Source organism: Pangasianodon hypophthalmus, chromosome 15 (assembly GCF_027358585.1).
Source record: "Pangasianodon hypophthalmus isolate fPanHyp1 chromosome 15, fPanHyp1.pri, whole genome shotgun sequence".
Taxonomy (NCBI): Eukaryota; Metazoa; Chordata; class Actinopteri; order Siluriformes; family Pangasiidae; genus Pangasianodon; species Pangasianodon hypophthalmus.
The window spans coordinates 1,443,656-1,467,572 of NC_069724.1; the positions used below are offsets into that span (position 1 = coordinate 1,443,656).

The 23,917-nt window shown below is 38.6% G+C and overlaps 1 protein-coding gene across 8 annotated transcripts in view; it reads right to left on the minus strand.

The window, feature by feature from the left end:
- LOC113541460 (actin-binding LIM protein 3) overlaps positions 1–23,917 on the minus strand; it is a 71,501-nt gene that overhangs the window by 26,677 nt on the left and 20,907 nt on the right. For all 8 annotated transcript variants that reach the window (XR_008303910.1, XR_008303914.1, XR_008303912.1 and 5 more), the window contains 5 exons: positions 14,116–14,299; positions 8,978–9,093; positions 4,919–5,045; positions 3,377–3,470; positions 833–920 (listed from right to left, as the gene is read on the minus strand). Coding sequence is in view for 1 of the 8 variants with exons in the window: in XM_026938424.3 (XP_026794225.2) it covers positions 833–920; positions 3,377–3,470; positions 4,919–5,045; positions 8,978–9,093; positions 14,116–14,299 (609 nt within the window). In the remaining 7 variants the exon portion in view is untranslated. The remainder of the gene's footprint in view (positions 1–832; positions 921–3,376; positions 3,471–4,918; positions 5,046–8,977; positions 9,094–14,115; positions 14,300–23,917) is intronic.

The following is a 23,917-nucleotide window of genomic DNA, read 5'->3' on the forward strand; positions in this document are numbered from 1 at the left end:
GGGAAATGCCCAGGTTCTGCTTTGTCCTGTTTATTGTGAGGATTTTTTTGTGATTTCTAGAGTAAAGTGGTAAAAGTTTCCTTTTTTCTGTTGTCGTATTTCTGACCAACGAATAAAAGAGTTTATGATGAGTTTTCAGCCCTTCACACACTTCAAGCAGCACTTTTTTTTAGCACCGTTAGTATAAAACGCTGTATATTCTGAAAAGCTGTATCTTTCCTTACAGCTGAAATGGTGGAAATGCTCATTTTCCTGTCTTATTTTTAGGCAGTTCTGTCCAAAAAAGTAATTTATTGCAATTTTTTTGAAATAGTAAATGACAAGCAGGGAAAAAAAGCAATATTTAGTCCATGCTCACTTCAGGTTTTAATTTGAATACGGATACAGATATGTGACACACCTAGTACACACACGATATACACCATGATAATGGTAATGATACAGTAGAAACTGGTTTAGTATGAAGTGTACAGTATATAGTTACACCATTCTGACACAATTTTGTACTGTATAGTGTCTCATATCTTTTTTTTTAAGCTTGTTATATCCTGGTTTAGGTCAGTGTTTGGCCTCGTGGTTATGTCACTGCCTTTATCTATCTGTTTTCTGTGATTTTTGATCCAACTTGTGTTCGAGTCTTTACACGCGCTTGGATTTTAGGAGTTGATTCTCTTCACGCATATACTGTACATCCTGCATTTTCCTGGGCTTTACATTTTATGGCAAACTGAACTGAAAAAATTACTTCCTAGTTACTGTCAGATAAAATAGAAAGCTGAAATATTTTGCCAGTGCAGTGAAGTGAGGCATAAGGAGTACAGAGACTACACACCTGCCAGGTACATCTCTTCTCCTTCAGTGAATGTCATCTGACAGCGTGCACAGCGCGCACAAGTCGGGTGATAATGCTTTCCACCGGCCTGAGAAGAGGGAACGAGAGAGAGAGAGAGAGAGAGAGAGAGAGAGAGAGAGACAGAGAAAGAGAGACATCCTTCTCGTATATAAATCATGACATGGATTATGATGAACATTCAGATATGCTAAAGCAACATGAGCCTAGCAGGACTCTCAGGTCATTAGGAAGCAGTCAGTTATTCGAGTGTAGAAGGTAAATATTAAGCACGGAGAAGAACCAGCTGTCACAGAGCCTCAGAAATGTCCTGACATTAGACTTAAAACTAGTCTTAAAACTTTCCTGTTCAAACAGGTTTACAGTTAAAGCTGTAATTTCAGCTCTCAGGGACAGTGTTGCACTTTTATCATTGCGCTGCATTTTACTTTCTTAAAATATTATTATATTAATTACTGCTTTGTTAAATGGCACCTACTTTCTATTCTAACTATTTCATATTAACCTTTATACTTTAAATGTTTTTATTACTATTTCTATATTTGCTCAGTTTATTCGTAAAGCACCTTGAATTGCCTTGCATATGAAATGTGTCCTATAAATAATTCTACCTTGACTGTATATTCTACTCTAACTTCCTTACTTGACGTGTCCAATGATGACTTCCTCTGTTGTCCTTAACTGTGAGTTATTTAATGATCGTTAAGACCAAATCTGGATGTTTTATTGCAGGTTATTTACATAGCAATGGAACCATATTCTTGCAGTTTTTTTCTACTCATTTTTTCTACAAATTGTCAGTAAGAAGTTCTAGAGGAAGTACTACAAAACACCAGATGACCAGAAAGACAAAAACAAGATGATATCAGGACGAGCCCAAGATGATAGCAGGAGACGAGAAAAGGACCTGAATGTGAAGCGCTAATTGGCCTCTAAATGTTTTTCAGTCTGAGCGTAATTACAGAGTCGACCGTATAAATGAGTTTTTCTGAAAAGTTGTAGTGAGCTGCAGCTGCATCTTTCAAAATACGCTTCTCAAATCTTCAAAAAAGAGAGGAAGAGACAGACTGACAGAGAGGCAGGTGGTGTCTGGCAAAAATGTGAAAATATGCTAATTTTCTTGACACTTGTTAAAGTCATGAAGATTTTTAGGAGTAATGTTTTCTCCTGCTACTGATGTACAGTGTCTCTGGTTCTGCACGGTGAAAAATATTGTTCAGGCAGTTTACTTTGTCTACTTCACAATCTAACATCCTCTCTCTCTCTCTCTCTCTCTCTCACACACACTCCAGTGCCAGAACTGTCAAAAGCTCCTCATGTTAAATGACTATGGCACCGGCATTAAGGGGGAACCTCTATTTATAGACGCCTGTCTGTATGCACTCGGAATACATTTGCCATGCAGGCCACCTTCAGCTCATTGATTTTTCGAAAAATGTCAGCGGATAATGTGATGTACGATGCGTCTGATGCTGTACTGATCACTCAATTTATGTGACGCAATTTATGTGACGTTTGCAAGCATTCTTGGGCTAAAATGCTACAGCAGCTGTACAGACTGTGTGTGTTGTGGCAGGATGTAAAGACAGATCGATGCACCATTAACATTCACAGAGCTTTTTACTCAACCACGGAAAATCTTGTGGAAAAAAACCCAAGAAACTTTGTATGCAAATTTGTCTAAAGCTCACACACAAGTGCAAAGCAGGAGAATACACACAGGTTGTGAGTTTCAGTCCAAATCATATTTGCATTTAACTTTATTATCCAACATTTATATGTCTTTAGAAAGCTCTGGCCTTTATTTAGGGTCATTTATTCGTTGATATTTAACTGTATTTTTCCTCTCTGTCCAAATTAAATTGAGGCAAAATACGTGAAGAACATGTACACAGTATAATCCATATTTATCAATATTGTTCTAATGAATTTGATTAATGGCTGCTACACAGAGCTAACAGCTATCCGAGCTAGCAGTGTATAATACAGACATAAAGAGAGGGAACTGAGATACCAAAACACTCAGAGAGAATAAAGAAGAAGACAGAATGTGTGTGTGTGTGTGTGTGTGTGTGTGTGTGTGTGTGTGTGTGTGTGTGAGGAGGTGGTAAGGAGTGGGTCGGGATTTGTATGGTAGGAGAATGTGCAGAGACGCCCAAATATCTAAAAATACAGAATACAGAAAATTGCATAAGCAACCCACATGTCAACACGCACACACACACACACACACACACACACACACAAACACACACACACACACACACACACACACACACACACACACAAACAGCTCTTGCCCAAAAGCAATAAAGTCTGTGAGTTTTTTAAACACATGCAGAGGGTTAAATGACGTTTAATTAATATCTAAAAACGCATTTAGATCACTAGGGCAGATTTTAAGTTCAAATGTTTTGAGGTTTCTCAAAAAAAAAGGCCACTTTAGCACTCAGAAATTCATCACACACACACACACACACACACAGCAAACAGCAAGAAATGAATCCAATGAAGAGAACTCCGCACCTCCAGCACTTTTCCGCTGACGTATCTGTTGCACGTCTCACACCTGATCCCAAACTGTCTGTGGTAATCTGACTCGCAGTATGGAATACCATTTCTGAAACACACACACACACACACACACACACACACACACACATATATCAAAAAGAACAAGATTCCACATCTCCGATATGACCTCTTTCGCTTCCAACCATCTACACTAGGCTTGTGTGATATTGATTTTTTCCCTGCTTGCAATTTAAAAAAAAAATTGTGATAATGTTTTAATCTTCCAGAACCAATATCCTAAAAAAAGACAAAAAAGTGAGAATTTCCACCATTTCAGGTGTAAGGAGAGTAAGGGATAATAAAAGGGAGTAATAATATTACGAGCAGTCGGGAACTGCTTACCAGGCAGAGACAATCACGAAAACTCAGCTGGATGATGGATTTTTAACATAACCGTATATATTCAATATAATTCTTTTACAAATCGGTTGTCTAATGTCCACATGGCCGACATTTTCACTGTTGATCTGCTGCTCAGTGTGCTGTAGCGCTGACTGGCGAAGGAGAGGGGAAAAAAAAGCAGTGAATTTAATCACTTTCCAATTATTATCATTATCTTCACCATTAAGATTATTTGTAAAGTGTCTTTTTAGGTCAAAATGTTTTTTCCTCTGTCCTTCTTTTTAATAAAGACATTTAACTAATGTTAACTAAGGTTGGCTAAGTTGAACATTCACTGATAAATTTTAGTTCATATTAATGAACTCAAAACATTCTCCATTTTACCGTGACAGGAAGTGAGAGCGCTACGTCAGTCCAGTCAAGAGAATGTGAGATGAGGTGAAGGAGGCGGGGCTTTAATATTTAATAATCCCACTTAACTGGGGAAAAAAAGACTGTTCTTTTGGCGTATTTTTGAGTTAAAAACAAAAAAAGTGGTGTGAAACTTGAGTTTTCCCTGAGAACTTGAGGATCAGCAAGATGAGTGTCCAAGCCCATACCTTAGTATGATGTTCTCTTCTGCAGGATTTACCTCATTTCATAGGTAACATGACTTCTTTTACTCTTACATAAAAAATCTTTTAAAAATTCACCATTAAAATCTAAAGAAGCATGCAACTTTTAAATTTGCTAGCTAGTTTTGTTTTGTTCTGTTGTTATTGCCAACCTCGCATTCATTACAACAGGGTTATTAAACATTAGCTAACCAGCAAGCCAAAGACTAGGTTTGTCTGAGTTAGCAGAATATTTTATATTATTGAATATTTAATAAATAAATTAATAAAAATGAATGTCTGAATTATTCATTTTTGATCAGATATAAATATTTACTTTTACACTTCAGTATGTACTTTTTGACTTTTTGACTTTCACTCTAGTAGATTTTCAGCTCCATACTTCTACTTTTAACTAAGATTCTGACACAGTCCCCGTACTTTGTACAGTTTCTCTGTATATTTTCCCCTTTTTCCATTCTGTCACTGGCTTTAGATAAAAGCTTTTGATAAATCAATAAATGTAAATGTAACTTAGTGTTTTGACAGAAGTGCGTACTTGCTGATGTACTCTCCAGTCAGGACTGTGCCACAGGTCTGACACTTAAAGCAGCTGACGTGCCACTGTTTCTCCAGAGCCAGCAGGGACTGACCGTGAGTTATCTCCTCCTTACAGCCCGCACAATCTGAGAGAGTGAGAGAGAGAGAGAGAGAGACAGACAGACAGAGAGAGAGACAGAGACAGAGACAGAGAGAGAGAGAGACAGACAGACAGACAGACAGAGAGAGAGAGAGAGAGAGACAGACAGACAGAGAGACAGAGAGAGACAGAGAGAGAGAGAGGGAGAGAGAAGCAGAGAGAGACAGAGAGATTTGATTTTTACCATACTTTATTAAAACCATTTTTCTTTCATACAAGTTCTTTACATTAATTTCACTTCTTTATCCAAATCCATTTACAAAAGTTATGTCTCCATAATTTAGAGAGAATAAAACAGCTTTAAAGTCCCATATACTTTTAAATGTTTTCACATCCTTCATTTTTAACATAGTATTTATATTCCATCATTATCCTTGCTTTGACCAAACACTTGAACACTGGCAAACAATCACAGCTGAAAATTCCTTCTATTTTTTTATTTCTACTGAAATAACTGGCCATCTTTGCCTGTCCAAAAAGAAAATTGATTAGTCGACCTTTTTTCTTGTTTGTTTTGCAACCAGAGAGAGAGAGAGAGAGAGAGAGACAGAGAGACAGAGATACAGTGAGAGAGCGAGAGTGAAAGATACAGTGAGAGAGCGAGAAACAGAGAGAGAGAGAGACAGAGAGAAAGACAGAGAGAGAGAGAGAGATACAGTGAGAGATACAGTGAGAGAGTGAGAAACAGAGAGAGAGAGAGACAGAGAGAAAGACAGAGAGAGAGAGAGAGAGAGATACAGTGAGAGATATAGTGAGAGAGAGAGAGACAGAGAGAAAGACAGAGAGAGAGAGATACAGTGAGAGATACAGTGAGAGATACAGTGAGAGAGTGAGAAACAGAGAGAGAGAGAGAGACAGAGAGAGAGAGAGAGAGAGAGAGAGATACAGTGAGAGATATAGTGAGAGAGAGAGAGACAGAGAGAAAGACAGAGAGAGAGAGATACAGTGAGAGATACAGTGAGAGATACAGTGAGAGATACAGTGAGAGAGTGAGAAACAGAGAGAGAGAGAGAGAGAGAGATACAGTGAGAGATATAGTGAGAGAGAGAGAGACAGAGAGAAAGACAGAGAGAGAGATACAGTGAGAGATACAGTGAGAGAGTGAGAAACAGAGAGAGAGAGAGAGAGACAGAGAGAGAGAGAGAAAGAGAGAGAGAGAGAGAGAGAGAGAGAGATACAGTGAGAGATATAGTGAGAGAGAGAGAGACAGAGAGACAGTAAGAGAGAGAAAGAGAGAGAGACAGACAGAGACAGAGAGTTAGTTAGTCACACAAATAATTTGCAGTGACTAGTAATAGTAAGTCAGAGTAAGTGTATTATTGGTGAAGAGCAGGGTCTGAGACACAGGACCCCCGGTTTGATCCTGATCCCGGGTTACTGTCTGTGTGGAGTTTCTCATGTTCTCTCTGTGTCTGTGTGGGTTTCCTCCCGGTTCTCTGGTTCCCTCTCACCTCCAGAAAACATGCCAGTAGGTGTGAATGATTGTGAATGTGTGTGGTGCTCTGAAATGTTTACTCCTTCCCCACACATAAAATTCATTTACAGCATGTTCCTAAATATTTTGCGTGCATTGTTTTCGTATAACAGCATGGCTCGGGCAGTAGTTCGAGCAGCTGCAACATGAACGACAGGTTTTATATTAATGCGCTCGTTCTCATGCGTTATCTTTTCTACAGTAACAGCTCATTCACAGCGACTTGTGTGATTGAGACTCTACATAATCTAAGACTAATAATAAACAGACTAAAAACTGTGGTGTTGAACAAAGAAAAAAGTATAATTATTGATGTGGTGACATGTTTTGTTCTTTGTCTCCAGTGTCAGTGCATTTTAACAGTCAGAGACTGTTAGGAGAGAGAGAGAGAGAGAGAGAGAGAAGGAGAGGCTGGTGAGGGAATGATAGTGTTTACAGCTGCTATAACATAAGAGAACAGAAACTAACTTGTCTCTTGGACCTTAATTAACATTAATTCTAAAGTATAAAACACTGAAATGTGTGAGGTGTCATTCCTGAATAACTTACACATTGTAATCTTTGACAAATCGTTGTAATATAAGCGGAGTAACACACTCCACACCATGCAGTTATGCAAAAAATAATCCACTTCGTGGGTAACGGTAAATCCGTTTCGCGTAGTGCCGTATCACACCACCCCGGCATGTCTTACTCTCGTATAACTGCACACTCTGGAGCATGTTATTCCTTACTTAACATACTGAACTCTTGTCCCGGTGTAAATATTAGAACTTGCTGATCAAACCTTGTTAAATTCAGTGCTAATTATTAACCTATAATCACATCATATATCACAGTCACAGATTATACTGTGCTACTGTGCTGCTGTGGTCTGCAGGATAAATGATGCAGGAAACATATTTACAGTGATGGAATGTTCTTGAACTACGAAGTGATGACTAGAGACCATAGGCAGCACAAGTGTGTGTGTGTGTGTGTGTGTGTGTGTGTGTGGGCGGGTGGCTGTGTTAGAGACTCTCCTCTAAACGGTTTCCCCAATCATTTGTTTTCATATAGGAGTGTGCTCAGCTCTCTGCTTCAGCCCGTCTCCCTCCAGATACACAGCAGAAATATCGTATAATAGGGTCTGTTACAAAGACCTGGATTTATTTCATCATCATCATCATCATCGTCATCATTTTATTGGCTCATTGAGCATCGCAATTACATTATTGAAAATATCGATAAATCTCCTTTTTTTAGATGTTTGGAGAAAGTCACTCTCATACTCGCTTTCTGTAAACACTTTATCCTGGTCAGGGTCACGCTGGATCCGGAGACAATTCCTGCGAACACCTGGTGTGAGGCGCCCGGAAAGGGACGCTGGGTAATCACAGGACATCATTCACACACACTCTCACACGAAGGGACAATTTAACGTAGTCAATCTACCTACTAGCATGTTTTTTGGAAGGTGGGAGGAAACCGGAGAACCCGGAGGAAACTCATGCGGACATGAAGAAGACACGAGAAAATCCGCACACACAGTAACCTGAGGTCAGGATCGAATCGCTACACTCTGCTCTACCATTCTGAGAAATTGTATACACACTAATTGTTTCATTTTTTTAAGTGTTAAGAATGTTAAGATTTCAGTATTGAATCAGTATGATCCTTTATGTGTTACGGTTTTCCGTAAAAATCTAGTGTAATACATGCACTTTGACAATTAACTGTTTTTTTTTATAGCCACTGAAATGAAAGTGTGTGTTTGTGCTAGTTTGGAAAAGACGCTTACTCTTTATAATGCTACTGTACTGGTGAGCACATCACTTATATCTTACAGGTATAGCAATACAACTCTAGCACTAACACACACACACACACCTTGGACAAAAATGAATGGTTTCTGCTTTGTTAATTTTATGGAAACAACATTTTCACTTTTGTAAAAAATGATACCGTACTATAATTGTATTGTAGTTGTATAGTTGGCCCTTCTCTGGCCCGTGATATAGAAACACACACACACACACACACACACACACGCTTACTTAATCCCTGCATGTCTCCTCTCTTGCTGTGCTTTGGTAAACACGCTGAATTTGTCGTCCATCACACACACTTCACTCCACTCCATTACAACAACAGCTCCTCAGGCTGTATGACACTGCATCTGCTTTCCAGGGAGAATCAACATGCAGTGTGTGTGTGTGTGTGTGTGTGTGTGTGTGTGTGTGTGTGTGTGTGTTTCAACTACAAAAAAAAAGTGGTTGTGGTATAAAGTGTTTAATTGTGTGTTCACCCAAGTATCGATGCTTTCGATTCACATTTCTTTTTTATTCTCCCGATCATTTGTGAACAAAAATAATGGCCCCTCTCCACCATTAAGTGCACAGTGTAAGCCGCAGAATCATTAACGTGTAACAGATCAGTAAAGCGGTTGTCGAGATCGGACTTACGACTCGGCCCGTGGACCTTGATGGGCTCATTGCTGCTGACGAGTGTGTGTGAGCACTGCTGACACACACACTTCTTCCCACAGAAGGTCACCCTGTCTCCGATGGGAAATGGCTTCCTGTGACACAGTGAGATGGAGAACATTAGGCCATATACACACACACACACACACACACACATCAGGCATTAACTGATGATGTGGATTCATCGTACACCTCTTTCCATATTTATGGACAAGAACTGCTTACACGCTGTTATAGTTCTGTGCTAGTATTAACAAACATCTTAAACATTAGGACATTTAGTGTTATAAGATCGAATGAGCAAATATGAAAATCAGACAGATGAACACACTGTTATTTCTGGTGGAAGGTCACTACAGTGAGTGTGACGCTGGAATGGCGTAATCCGGTTAATCCAACACCATGACAGAGCAAAGCAAGGGCACAGGCATCAGTCAACGCATCCCGGATCTCCTCATATATCTTACTTCTCTCATAATGATTAATTCTGATTGGTCAGAAGATGTTGATTAATTTCCTTTATCTTATATCGTGGTTGAATTCTTGAAACTGTAGGTTCTATAACAGCAACTCTGACAGTAGTTCCGCCTTTATTTATATGAAAACGTTCTTGTTGATATGGTGAAGGTTTCTGTAAAGAGATGTTTATTTAACATCTACGGAAGGAGTCTCCAGTGTCAGCGATTTGTAACAATCAGACGTAAAGGATTCTCCAGCGTCAATGTTTTGTAACAGCCAGTAACTTTTCCATCAGAAGAAAAGTCTTCAGGAGAGAGGAGTTTATACTTTCTGGTTTTTTAGGTAACAAGAAGAGCTGCATTTTTTTTGTATCATTGAACTCCAGAGAGAAAAAAGAGAGGCTGGTGAGGGAACAACTGTTTCTTGCTGCTATAATATAAGCGAGAACAGGAACTTACACAACATTGAACATAAACATAAATGGATAACTATAATGTCTGACGTGTCATTCTTTAATAAATTAAAACTGATTATCATTGGCAAACTGCATTGGTATGAGAGGAATAAAACACTTCAGGTCTTGCTGAATAAAAATCAGGGTGTGCTGTTTTTGGAAAATAATCAACTTCTGGGTTGTAACAGTAACTCCTCTTTGCATCAAGCTGCATTACATCATTGATTATTTGATTCTAACAGCACACTCTGTAGGGTTTTATGCCTTACACACTCCTAAAATATCCCAACAGAAGGACGGTATTCCTACCAGTGAGTTTGGGAAGCACAATCTAAACCTCACTGATGTTTTCAGAGGAGCTTTTTAAAGTTCTGACTGATAATATATTGATGCTTATTAACTGTCTCAGCATTTGGTTTTGTAAATAGAGTCTAGTTTAAGACAGAAAGTGATTAAAAGATTAAAAAGGATTGAATGACCTTTTCCAGCATTTGACCACGTGTGTAACTAAAGAGGCTTTTGCGGCTGAGCGAATTAGGCCGAGGTTAATTACTTTAGACCGACGTTGGGAAGATTGCAGAGATTATTTCTGGCTGAACTTGGATTTGTACTCTCTTAATTTCAGATGAAAAACGTTTTAGGCTACAGCTGGTCAGAGAATGTAATTGAGATCGAAATCATAAAACGCACATTTCAAAAGCCTATAAAAATTAATGAGTAGTGTATGTCTTGAGTAGTGTAAACATTGCATAAATCTGTGCACTTGTTTCTACAAAAAGTGAAACGCTGTTATGAAAAACAGGTCCTATTGTAATGTGGCTACAGTACAGTCAATTTTGTTATTAATTCACCAAACTGAGCAGCTGAAGATTGGAAAAAGACCAGGTGATGATTTTCCAGTCTTCAGCTGTCCAGTTTCTGTGAAGCTGTGCATTCTGAGATGCTTTTCAGCTCACCACAGTTGTAAAGAGTGGTTTTATTGAGTTACAGTAGCCTTCCTGTCGGCTCGATGCAGTTTGGCCATGCTCCTCTGACCTCTCTCACCAACAAAGTGTTTCTGCCTGCAGAACTGGATGTTTTTTGTTTTTCACACCATTCTGTGTGTAAACTCTAGAGACTGTTGTGTGTGAAAATCCCTGGAGATCAGCAGTTTCTGAAATCCTCAAACCAGCCTGTCTGGAACCAACAACCATGCCACAGTTAAATGAGTTACTGCTGTTGTGCTGCTTAATTTGCTGTTGTGTTTTTGGATTGTGAATGTGTTTTGCACTTACAGGCCACAGTACTCCGTTAACACACAGTACATTCTTAATCGTCAGTACTCTCTGCATTCTGTACGATCGCTTTTAATGTGATCGATTCCATTTCGGCAGCGTGATCAGTAAAAGTTTAAGTAAACTATGGCACCAGAAAGATCGTTTCATGCCAACAAGACCTCTGGAACTGTTTAAGAACTCTAACAAGATTTTATGGAACAATTCTTGACAAAAGCAGTGAAGATTTCCTTCAGGCTCTCCTTTTTAAGAATCTAAGCCATCCTCCCTGCTGGGAGCTCTAGGCTACGACAGCAGTGCTTGGTCCTGGTCCAGAAGGATAAAGAAGGACACACACATGCATACACAGTACGCACTTTATTAAGACTGCAGTGTAAACTGCCCACTTAGATTACACAGTATAGTGGTTAGGACACTGAGGTTTCTCAGTCACATTTATTTCATAATCACCTAACTGCAATCACTTGAGCTCACTTTTAATTAACTAATTATGGATGTAACTGAATATGAATATATTACTTGGATGTATTGGGATGCACATATAATGTGTTCTAAATAGATACAGATATGAATAGAAGGAGCATTATTCTTTTTTTTTGGAAAGCTTTTTACTCAGGTTTTTACTTTCATGTGGGTGACAGGTCAGATATGAAGCTTGCAAGACAAAGAAAGACCACATTTGTTAAACTGAAAGTGTTGCTGCACAATGCCTTTACAGCATCGATTCATTCATCATTAGTAACTGCCTGGTCAGGGTCACAGTGGCTTACATTAGGCTACTAGTTGTTTATATTTTGGTATAAAACCAGGCAGGTACAAATAATAATAATAACTGTGTGAGCGGGATTAAATAAAGACTTTGTGATTAATCTCTAGATGAGTGTCATTTTTAAATGACAAAAAAAAAATCCCCTTAAATCATTTCCGGTTTAGGCCACGCCCACTCTGGCTTTATATCCAAATACAGATATGGATATTTGAAGCCCTAAACCCGTACTGATACAGATAATGTCACTGCGTTACAACCCTAATATAAAGGTATGGAGGTAATCACTGCATCAGCAATCACTACATTCATTGATAAAATAATTATAAATAAAAGTCGCTGCACCATTATATTTCAATCGTTTTCATTTTCTTTTACGCATGAACTGTTTTTGTTGTATAACACAGTAATATAGTACATTATTCATTCACATTAACATGTATTTTAATAATTGGTTTTTTATTTTTGAAATTATTTCTACCTTTATTTTATTTACGCTTCTAAATTGTACATTTCCATTTTATTTTAAGTACACTCTATTTACACTGTTAAGTCATTTTTTTCAGGACTAATAACATTGATCTTAACTTTGATCTTATGTTTTCTGTTTGAAATTTTTTTTTCACAGTCTAAAAGGCAATTTAATTTACTGCATGTTCAATAAAACCTGCTGTCTTTCATAAGGTCTATGTGCCTTATTATGCTGCAGTTATGATTATAAAATCAGAAGAAAAGATTTTTAAATTGTTAAACATTACAGTTTTGCAAGACAATTAATTTTTAGCCAAAATTTCAGAATTGTGACAGGGCTAGTTTCTCTGCCTTCTTTTCTTCCTCTGTAAAAGATTTATCGATTGGCTTACATTACTTATTAACTTTTCATATGCATCTTTCAAAGAAAAAAATTTGAGTTAAAAGGGAAGCGTATTTGCTCTGATTTTACGTTTGCAGCCCTGCTTTTTACTGCCTCCATCTAAACGTCTGTTCATCCAAAGCTAAACATTATATTCAGCTCCCTTGGTATGTTTTAAATAATCTCTCCACTGCTGCATACTAGCCACCAGTGTGTGTGTGTGTGTGTGTGTGTGTGTGTGTGTGTGTGTGTGTGTGTGTGTGTACATGCATTCTGCCGTTTGTGAGGACAAAAAAAGACCAAATGTCCTGACTGTAATAGGATATTTTCAAATGCTAACAGGATATTTATTGTACTGTATGTACACAATTTGATGTGTATCATTACAGATCAATACAGATCAATGGACTATCAGTTCAGATCTCCTGATAAGTAAAATTCTCTTTCAAAGATGTCAGTGTGTGTGGTTTGGTCTAGACCTGCACAAAATTCTCCCACACTGGTGCCGAGATCCGGAATGGCGTCAAGCTGCAGTGAACATTCCTGACATTGGGATTCAGCCCCGCAGCTGAGGACTGTCCTAGTTTGTTTAGGTGTTGTGATAAAATGTGACACCATTTTCCTCTCACTTAGCCTTTTAAAGGTGAAAGCAAATACAAGCCGTGCCTGAGGGAAATTTTACAGGTTGTGAACATGGTGAGAAAATGATGAAAAGGACTAAAACGATTCTTTTCCCTGAATTCCACGGATAGTGGACATGATGCACTTTACAGTTAGTTACAGGAAAAGGACAGGAAGGTTACTAAAGCAAGCTGTAAGAGAAATTTGGAGAAAAAAATGGACATATAGAAGAACCAGGCCTGTGTCCATAATCAAGATACACAATATTGTATATATGGTACTGTATACTGTATATATAGTACTGTTTATACAGTACTATTGCGGTTGACAGTTACAATTAAAGTACTATCTGCTGGAGACACGATGCCCAGATTTCAGCAGGAAGAAGAGTTCATAAAGTCCATAAACTTAAAATAATTAGATGAAGAGGAAAATGATGTAAATCATACAGCATGTTGTGGGCTTCACTGTCACCACAATCCATCTGAACACCTTTGGAAGAGTTTGGACTACATTCTCCACCATCATCATCAGAACACCAATAGAGGGAATATCTTTTAGAAGAATGATGTTCATCCATTCATTACACTTCCAGAGACTTGTGCAATCTACGCTGAGGTGCTCTGAAGCTGTTCTAGTAGCTCGTGGTTTTAAACATGACGGACAGATGTGCTGTAAAGTGTCCCGTACCTGCAGATGGTGCAGATAAAGCACTTTGGGTGGTAAGCCCGGCTCAGAGCTGACACCACCTCCCCGGTGATGAATTCCCCGCAGCTGTCACATTTAGTGCCGTAAAGCCGCTGGTAGTCCTCAGTGCAGATGTACTCACCGGCCTGCTGGAAGAATCCGGAACAGGCCAGGTCACAGCCGCACACTGCGGAAAATAAATCAAGAATAATTTCTTTAAAAAAAAAAAAACAAGTACCAAAGTTTTTTGTCCATTTAATACTACATTAATGCTAAATTAGTCCATTTAACAGACCCCTGAGTGGGACATGTGACTCTGACGTCAGCCTCGCTGGAGTTCGTAGTGATCTTTACGTGAAAATTTATTTCCTAAAATGTCATGTTGTGCTGAAAAGCGTTCATAAACACATACGTTTTTACTGCATACTATCAAACCGAACACTTTCCAAGTCAACAGAAGACGGTTGTGGTTACAGGCAGTTAGGAAGATTATTGATCCGGGGAGCTCCGTCTTTGCAGTGACAATTTCATCTCAGCTAAGTAACTAACAATCATATCAATAAACTAAATAAGAATTTAACAGGCTTAGCTTGCTAGTTAGCTAAGCTGCCTAATTTATGTTGCTTTAACAAACCATGAAGTTAGCTATCTAACGCTACACACTGTCGCTAGGTCACGTTCTTACTGAAGAGTTGCTTATAATGGACACGTTTTAGCTAACTTACTTTGTTCAACTTTGTGTTTACATCTGTCCATCAATTTCTCTCTACTATAAACACTCAGAGATTGCAAGAGATTTGCACAGTATTTATGTTCAGTCATTGCAGGCTATACCACCATTAGCATCCTTTAGCATCTGACAGGATGTTGAGCCATAACGATCGTCTAGAGTTACACTATTGGAAAGTGTTAGCTTAGCTGAATAGCGCTTCCTGTCTTTTAGCACTAATCCATAATAATAAGTGGAGAACATTTCAACGTCAATCTGATTCCTAAATAAAATTATTGATAAATTCTTCAGTCAGATTATAACCAAGTAGCATCAGGTTGCTAGTGATTTAACCACAATCACGATAACGATATTACTATATCATCGTATCACTCAATATTACGTCAGTGTATGCTTAGTGACTCATTAAATAAATAAAACACATTAAATAAATACACACATTTATGTGAAATGAGAAACGATATCTTAGCTAATTATTTACTAGCTCTGATAAGAAAGTGTCATTAAAGCAATAAAGAATTGAGGTTTGGGTTTCAGGAACCACAGACATTGTAAAACATTTGCTTACCATGAAAAATGATCATGGAGTTTTAGATTATGATCTTATTTTATTTATAAACCAGTACCTGTATGTCCTGAAACATATCATGTATCACAGAAATGCTTTCGAGGATCGTGATACAATATTTTTTTATCATATCGCCCAGCACTTCATAAACTTTTAATAGAAACCTTCTTACATATTGCATCTTTAATTATAAAACTAGAAAATGTCATCAGACAAAGACAAAGAATGATTAGCTAACTTCCAGTTCCTATAAGTCCAGTGTGGTGGCAATCATCACACAGTGTTGTTCCTCTATTCCTCTATTCCTCTATTCCCACTTCTTCCTTCCGACATCATTCCCTGAGCCGCATGATTCCGTCTCTCCCGTCACACTGGCAAGTTGCTGCATGCACACTCCCTCAAGGCACTGTAGAAAACGCCTGTGTGTGTGTGTGTGTGTGTGTGTGTGTGTGTGTGTGGATGAAAGAATAAAATGTTCTCACAACCGAAATTGTGTTTTTTTTAAAGTAAAAGTGCCAAAATAGTTCCTTTTGGAAGTGTAATGCAAGTGGAATGTATGACATTAATATCATTTACAGCAATTAGCTACAGCAATAATTGTCAAAGGAAAGTCCTTGGAAAGATAATAAAACCAGCATGTGTGTGTGTGAGTGTGTGTGTGTGTGTGTGTGTGTGTGTGTGTGAGTGTGTAGAGGTCAAGCTGCTCCCGTTTCCAGCTTTCTCACAGACTGAGCAGCGGAACAGCATTACCGCGTAACTGAAACCCTGCATTTACTGTATGTAGACATTTGTACAGTAATAAAACTCTAAAAATATCTTTAGTGTGTATTGGTAGATAAAACGCTACCAGTGATTTTAAAAAGACATCATCAGTCTAAATGCACTGGCAGCTCGTCCGTCAACAAACGCTAATCTTCAGAAAGTCGTTCGCGACTCCATACATTTGAAATCCCGTTGAAATCCTAATTTCCTGTTTTGAGCGACCATTGGTTTAAACAATGTTGTTATTTGACAGATAGAAGCCGATGTTGTTGTTGTGTTGATTTGCTTGCCTTTCTAGACGTTGCGTGATCGTGGTGCAGCGTGCTCACTGCCTCATTTAGCTCCACAGAGTTATTACTGCACCTAGTGGTCAAACATGGGAACTGCAAGTGGGAAGCGCTAATAAACAGAGGCCCATTGGGGCAGGAATCACGCTGCCCCATACTCACGCTATGAACATTTTCAATAGAGGATTAGCAGCGAACAGGACAGTTAATGACAGGGTTGTGATTTTTACACCAAATTGATGTAGTTAGAAAATACCCAGCAGCTGTCAAGATCTTGTTTTATAGCAAAAAAAACAAACAAACCCAGAATTAAATCTAATAAATTTCCTCAAACAAAGGCAAAGCGATAAGCGATAACAGAATGTCTAAGATGTATGGAACATTTTCTATTAAGATATACTGCAAAGATTGAGAGTATTTTGGAATAATATCCGTACATCAGAAATGCATTTGGACCACAGTGTCCTTGTTTCCCACGGAAAGGCTGAGAAAAAGAAGAAAAATGTGTCTCGGTTTTCAATGACTTGGGTTAGTTTCAGGTCTTTTGTGTGTTTTTTTTCTGAAACCTGGCAACCCTGGTTAATGATTTTAGCTCTTCAGGAAACACACTTGCTATATAGAACACAGCTGAACAAATGTACGTCTAAAACCGCACAAAACAAGCTGCTAGACTGTACGCTGGATGACTTCATGTTATCGAGTATCGACGGCTTATTACAGGGTTACGCTAAAAATTCACTAGCTAGTAGCCTATAGCATAAGTCAAGTGTGATAGCGTTTCGAATTCATTGTGTTTGTTTGAGGCTACGTCATTATAAATTATTATTATTGTGTTTGATTGTAAATTATGAAATCTAAAGAGGTGTGAGGAATACTATTACAAGATATAATATATTTTATATAAACAATACTATATTTAAGATATTTTATAATGGGAAGTTCCAGTATATGTTAGATGTCTGTGTGCTACGTGTTGAACAAACATCTGTGTGACACACCCTTACACTATGCCAGCTTTCAGTACAGTAGTCACTCACTACCCCACACACACACACACACACACACACACACAAAAAGACACAAACGGCAGCTTGTGCCAGTCGAGTCACCGCAGAGAAGAGGCTTTCAATTCCCTGCGCAGACATCTGCACGCCCCGCAGTTTAGCCTCGCTTTCCGGCGCCATGCATAATTCAACAGCTCCATAAATAAAGTGTGTGTGTGTGTGTGTGTGTTTGTGTGTGTCCAGGCTCTTCTGTATCGGACTGATCTGAGCCTGGGACTGCATTGGAAGACGTGTATAAAGTGTGTGTGTGTGTGTGTGTGTGTATGTGTGTGGAGAGTGTAGAGGTCGATTATGTATTTATCAACAGCCAACAGACACAATTAAAATTCAGCACAGCAGGATGGACGGGCCAGCCCTCCTCTCCTCCCCGGCCTTTCTTTGTTAATGACATGCAGTACAATTACTTTTATCACTTCTGTGTGTGTGTGTGTGTGTGTGTGTGTGTATACATGTTTTAATATCTTTGTGAAGACCAAAGGACACTTTGGACCACGTGGGGACATTTGGCTGATCATCACTGCAGCCTTTTTTTTTTTTTTTAACTTCACAAAAAACAGAACTTTTATTCTTAAAAATAAAAGCCAAAAAGATTTCCTTTAGGTTACTGAGGTTATGGTTAGGGTTAGCTTTAGGATTAGCATAGCATTATTTAGCTAATTAGCTAATTGGAAGGTCCTCACAAGGATAGTAAGACCAACACACATATGTGGGTGTACACATAGTGAGGATCAAATGTCCCCACAAGGATAGGAATATCTGACTGGTCTGACCTTATGGAGATATTTGGTTGGTCCCAACGAATAAAAACTGCTTTGTTCTTTCATGAATTCTGCAGCTTTTATTTTTTAAAAAACAAAAGAAATGAAAACTTTAACATGCCAAAGATTTCCTTTCATCACTGAGGTTAAGATTAGGGTTAGATTTAAGCGTAGCATAGCTTTAATTAGCTGCAATAATTATCTTAATGGAAGGTCCTTATAAGGATAGTAAGACGTGTGTGTATGTGTGTGTGTGTGTGTGTGTGTGTGTGTGTGTGTGTGTGTGGGAGGATGGGCGTGTGTCAGGAGGCTTCAGTAAGACTGATAGATAGAAATACAGAAAGATGTTATGTCTGCTTATGTTTGTAATTGCCAGTGTTAAGGCCTGTATCTGTACACACACACACACACACACACACACACACACACCATTAAAAGATTAAAAGAACACTGGAGTGTTTTTCAACCTAATGTCTTCTGTAGGTGTGATTAACCCGCACACAAATTTCGACACGTTTCCCTGTAATGAGAAAACAAAATGCAGATTTAATTTACTCCAAATCTTCTGATAAAAACAGTCGCTGAAGCAGTCAAACGTTTATGACAGATTTCTGTAGCACACACAAAATTATAATCATAAAACAGATCATTTCAGTTCTTAAAATCTGATTGGCTGAGCCGCGTTTGAAAGAGTGTGTTACAGCGATGCTTGAGAACCGCATTATTATATAATTTAAATGTGAATAAATCACTGTAACGCTTTTTGCTTTTTGAATTATTGGTTTAAATCAGAGCTAATAATAAGATTTAAATAAGAAAATCAATTTTCTTTTTGGTCATACACAGAAAGTTGGATAAAAGGCTATAAGAACAGCTTTTGTAAACAGTTTACACTCTTGTCTGTCCAATCCTAAAATCTTTATTGTTAAAGTTTTAAATTAGCTTTAAATAGTCGCTTGTTTTAGCCCTTTGCTGGAATCTGGGGCTATTTTGGCTATTTTTACATGGTTTTAATTTTGTCTATATATAATGTTTCCTTTAAAATGTTACCATGCCAGTGTCTGGTATTTTTTTTAACACATCCTAGCCAATAATTTTTCACATAAGCATAGTATATCAACACACTTAACCAAAAAACACACACATACAAACAACAACAACAAAAAAAAATCGGATGCAGAAAATGATCATCCAGATGACGTTTTTTCCGAATTTGTTTGACAAAAAAAAAGATATTCCAATAAATGCAACGACTGTCTTATGCACAGGTTGACACTTAATTAAAACAAACATGAGATCATTTTTTAAATATCAAATTGAACTATATCTCCATTTCTACATGCTCTAACTAAACCAAACTTAAACCTCCCTGAAGCCAGCATTTTGCCAGAAGTTATTAGAGTATTGTTTGGAGTGACATCATTTTATGCTGAAACGTTGAAATGAAAATGTCTTTGGTAATCAAACATCAGCTACAGAAATGGTGGAAAGAGATTCGGTTAAAAAAACAAAGCTGCAGTATTCCGTCAAATTCCTTACATACATAACCCGTGTCTGGAGCTTTTCAATTACATTTGGGTACAAGAAATTCACGAGATCTTGTCAGAAATTCCACGTTGATTGATTTAATTTCAGCTGTTTTCAGGATCAGTTCCTGTAGAAATACAACGCTGTTACATCACAACGTCTACACACAAAGACGAATGGACGTCTGGCTCTCTCCAGATTGAGTATGATGGACATTTCCATTTGAACGGCCCATCTATCAGGGTTCAAATACTATAAATCCTGTAAGCCTGAGAGAATTAAGTGGATGAGAGCCATTTTTCTTTTGGCTGATCATGCTAAATGCGCTCTGTGGCTTCTTTCCCATTTATAATACTTAGCCTATTTTGTTAGTGTAGTAGTGTGGATCAGAGAAGACTGATGAAACTGGCTTTCATATCCTTAAAACCAGTTCAAGGACAATCATACCTCAGTAAAGCTAATGCTGCATGTGTATTAGAGGTGTAACACATTGCCACTGCGTATCTGTATTCAGATTCGAACAGGAAGTGGGTGTCAGGTTTGTTGTTGTTGTTGTTGTTATTTAATGTAAACCCTGTCACCATACTCCCCGAAACACTGGAACACACAAAAAAACCCAGGGCTGCTGGAAAAAGAAATCGTTTCTCACTCACAAATGAAACAATAAAAAGCAATTTGCAGGACATAACTTCATTCACCGCCTGAATTTCTACCGTTCCTCAACCTCAGCTACATCACTCGAGGTCATCTTCGCTCTCAACCCTGTGGAACTTTCTGGAAATCTCATGTGACTGAGTAAGCTAGACAGCGATCTTTCAGAAAATCAACAATATCTTTCCCAAATCAGGGAACTGTTCATTATAGTTAATAACAATAACCACGTAATAATATTTCACTTTAGTTTTTGGCCTTGTTACATTCCAGAAAGTTCAGAAAAGTTCGCTGGACACGCTGTCAGAATCTACTACGAAGTCAAAATGGCGTCCTTTGAGCAGCATTTCATTACTATGCCTGTGTGATTTTCCTGATTTTCTTGTAATGGAATGCTAACTTAAGAACAATGAAAAACGTGTGCGATGAACGTACACGAAGTTAATACTTTTTAGGTTTCGTGTATAATGTCTACGCATTGCAGATATCGCAAATCAATAAATGAGTGCGCACCAGTGTTAACTTCTTTCCCAGGCAAAGACTGAGAAAAAGAAGAAAAGACACTGAACATTTTGGGATATTTTTTTGGGAGGCTTTTTGCTAAAACCTGGCAACCCTGCGCAAGAGTTTTCACAAATTCTACATGAAAGTACAAACGTTGTGCTTGTGCGACTTGTTTCGTTTTGTCCAGAGAAATCTCAGTTTCGATGCACACACACACACACACATAGTCTTTCCGGCATACTTTCTGAAAAAAGAACAGTCCACCAACTATTCGTTTTTGTATTTGTATCTGTTCAATCTGTATGTTTATACAGCTAAGATAATATTAATACTGGTTCACTGAGTGAGTTAACGACTATCACAGTTCAACGGAGGCTAATTAAACATTCATAACAGAGTCTTTCCCAGCACTTTCGCCTGCCACTGGACAGCTATATACTCAGCTCATTAAAATGAATGCTGTGTGGCTTATTTCGTACATATTCTGAGTCAAGACATGTAAAGTGGTTCAGACGTGTAAAGTGTCTTGTGATGTGGTGGAAATGGCTGAATCAATACCTTGTTTAGGGAGGCAGTGAGAATACTCAGGCAGAATGCGTAACACAACTACTACTGTGTGTCAGAGTAATGGATGATCTGCTCAAGTAGGAAAGAAGAAAGCTCTCTGAGTGCAGGCGGAAGTGATAAAAGAGCAACCTTACACCGCTGAGGGGGAGCATTCATCAAGCTCATGGAAAACCCACACACGCTCAATAACCGAAAGCAAATCTTTTGAGTTTTTTAAATGAAACTTACAATTTTAGTATTAAAAAAAAACAGTTTTCCTCATGGGGACCATCCAAATGTCCCCACAAGGTCAAACCTGTCAGATATTCCTATCCTCATGGCGACATTTGGTCTCCACCAAGATATAAAAACATGTCCCCCACACCCTCAAAGCACACACACACACACACACACACACACACACACTTCATATGCACATTATTTTGCTTCTGTCGGCAGGAATCAAATACCATCCTGACCTTTCGACAACCGGGCGATGCAAATGATATTGGGCGCGTGAGCCACGAGGCTAATTCCTGCCACAGCCAGAGCCAGAACAGTTCTCACAGGAGAGCACGAATTATCCTGATATTCTGCTCAAAAGTCGATTTTTTTTCTTACTTGTATAAATAACCTGGAAAATATGTAGAACTCAATAAAAGCTATGGCCTTAGCATGGCCTTGGAAAACTGTGGGTTATGATGACCTGCTTGTTTATGTTTACATGGGTGTCTTTTTTATAGACACGCCCCCAAGACACTTTCACTCTGCCCCCATATCAGTCTGTTTAGAAAGAAAAAAAAACATGTCTGAAACCGGTAAGAGCACAGCACAGCCAGATAAATCTCATGTTAGCAAAAAAAAAAAAAAACACGCTGTGCTTCAAAAATGTGAAAAAAAGAAACCCAATGAAACCAGAATAAACACTGGCAGCGTTTTTAAAAGATGCAGTAATTTCTTAAGGGGCTGGAGCTGGACACAGTCTTAGTGCCAGTGCTCTTGGACAGGTAAAGGTAAAAGCAACATCACTAAAGCTAACTCGATGTAGTTCACCATTGTAGGTTTTGGGGGTGGAGCTTTGTGTACATGGGCTCTTTTGTGACTCTTGCCTAATGCACTTTTAATTAATAATCTTCTTCCCATTGATCAGCAACATAATGATCCTATAAGAAATTCAGGTTCTGATGCAGAAGAGACTGTTGATAAGGATGTGACAGTAGCTGCGTTTACATGGACACTAATAATCCGATTGTAATTGGACTAGAAGCACAATCAGATTTAAAAAGTCACATGTAAACATGTCAATCGGAATAAATTGGCCAAAACCGATTAAAATTTCATTCGGATCGTAAGGGGTGGTTTAAACCTTTTCTAATCCGATGGAGAGGACATGTAAACACTAAATCGGACTGAAAATGAAACCAGATAGTTCTGCGCATGTGCAATGACGTACAAATCACGTAATGACGTATGACGCACGGCTGTCAGCGGTGTTGGGGCTCTGACCGTAGCCTCACCAGGTGCCATGTTCCCCTCCACCACTGAGCATCGTGTCATAAATGACTGTCGTGTCATCCTAAAATTCTCCTTCCACTCCTCGTCTGGGAAGTGGTGCAAGACGACGTTGTCCCACCGGTCCTTGCTTCGGACCCTCATCCACAGAGGCCTTGTTCTGGGCTCGGGAAGGGGCGTTTTAATTGCTTGATAAATACACGCAGTACCGCACAAAACATCACGCGCTCATCGTCTTCTAATTAGCAGCTGAAATAAGCAAATGTTAAGTCTGCTTTTTAAAACAAAAAAAAGAAGCAATGGCAAGAGAGTGGCTGCTAGTATCTGCGTGTTGGAACGGAGGGAAACGTGTGCTCGTGCACTGTGCGCATGTCAGAAGATCAAATCCGATTCTGTCATGTAAACGCGCACATCAACCCGATTACTTTATTCAGCGTTCTTGTAAACACTGCGATCGGATTAATCAATCTGATTGATTTCATTCCGATTGAAACAAAAAGTGTCCATGTAAACGTGACTAGTGACGTCGTGGGATTATAGAACACTGTGCATGACAACCTTTGTGTTGAATGTGTTTGTTTAAGTGAAATGAGAGCTCCACAATCTTCAAAATCTGTCAACTTGTTAAAGTTTCTCATACAAGAATCTTTCTTATGCAATTACGCACCTCGAACGCCTTCGAAATCTTGAGATGCCACAAACAAAACATACCCGTCAGTGTTCATCCAACATGCTCGAGCAAGTCTGAAAGCCTTTGAGACCGGGCAATACACACAGCTTATTCTGAGGAAAACAGCGAAAGGAAGAACACTCCTTTACGTTATCACAACAAGCATCCTGCAGCTAGGAAACACTGCCATGATGACAGAAATAAACACCCAAGATACCATTTTAAA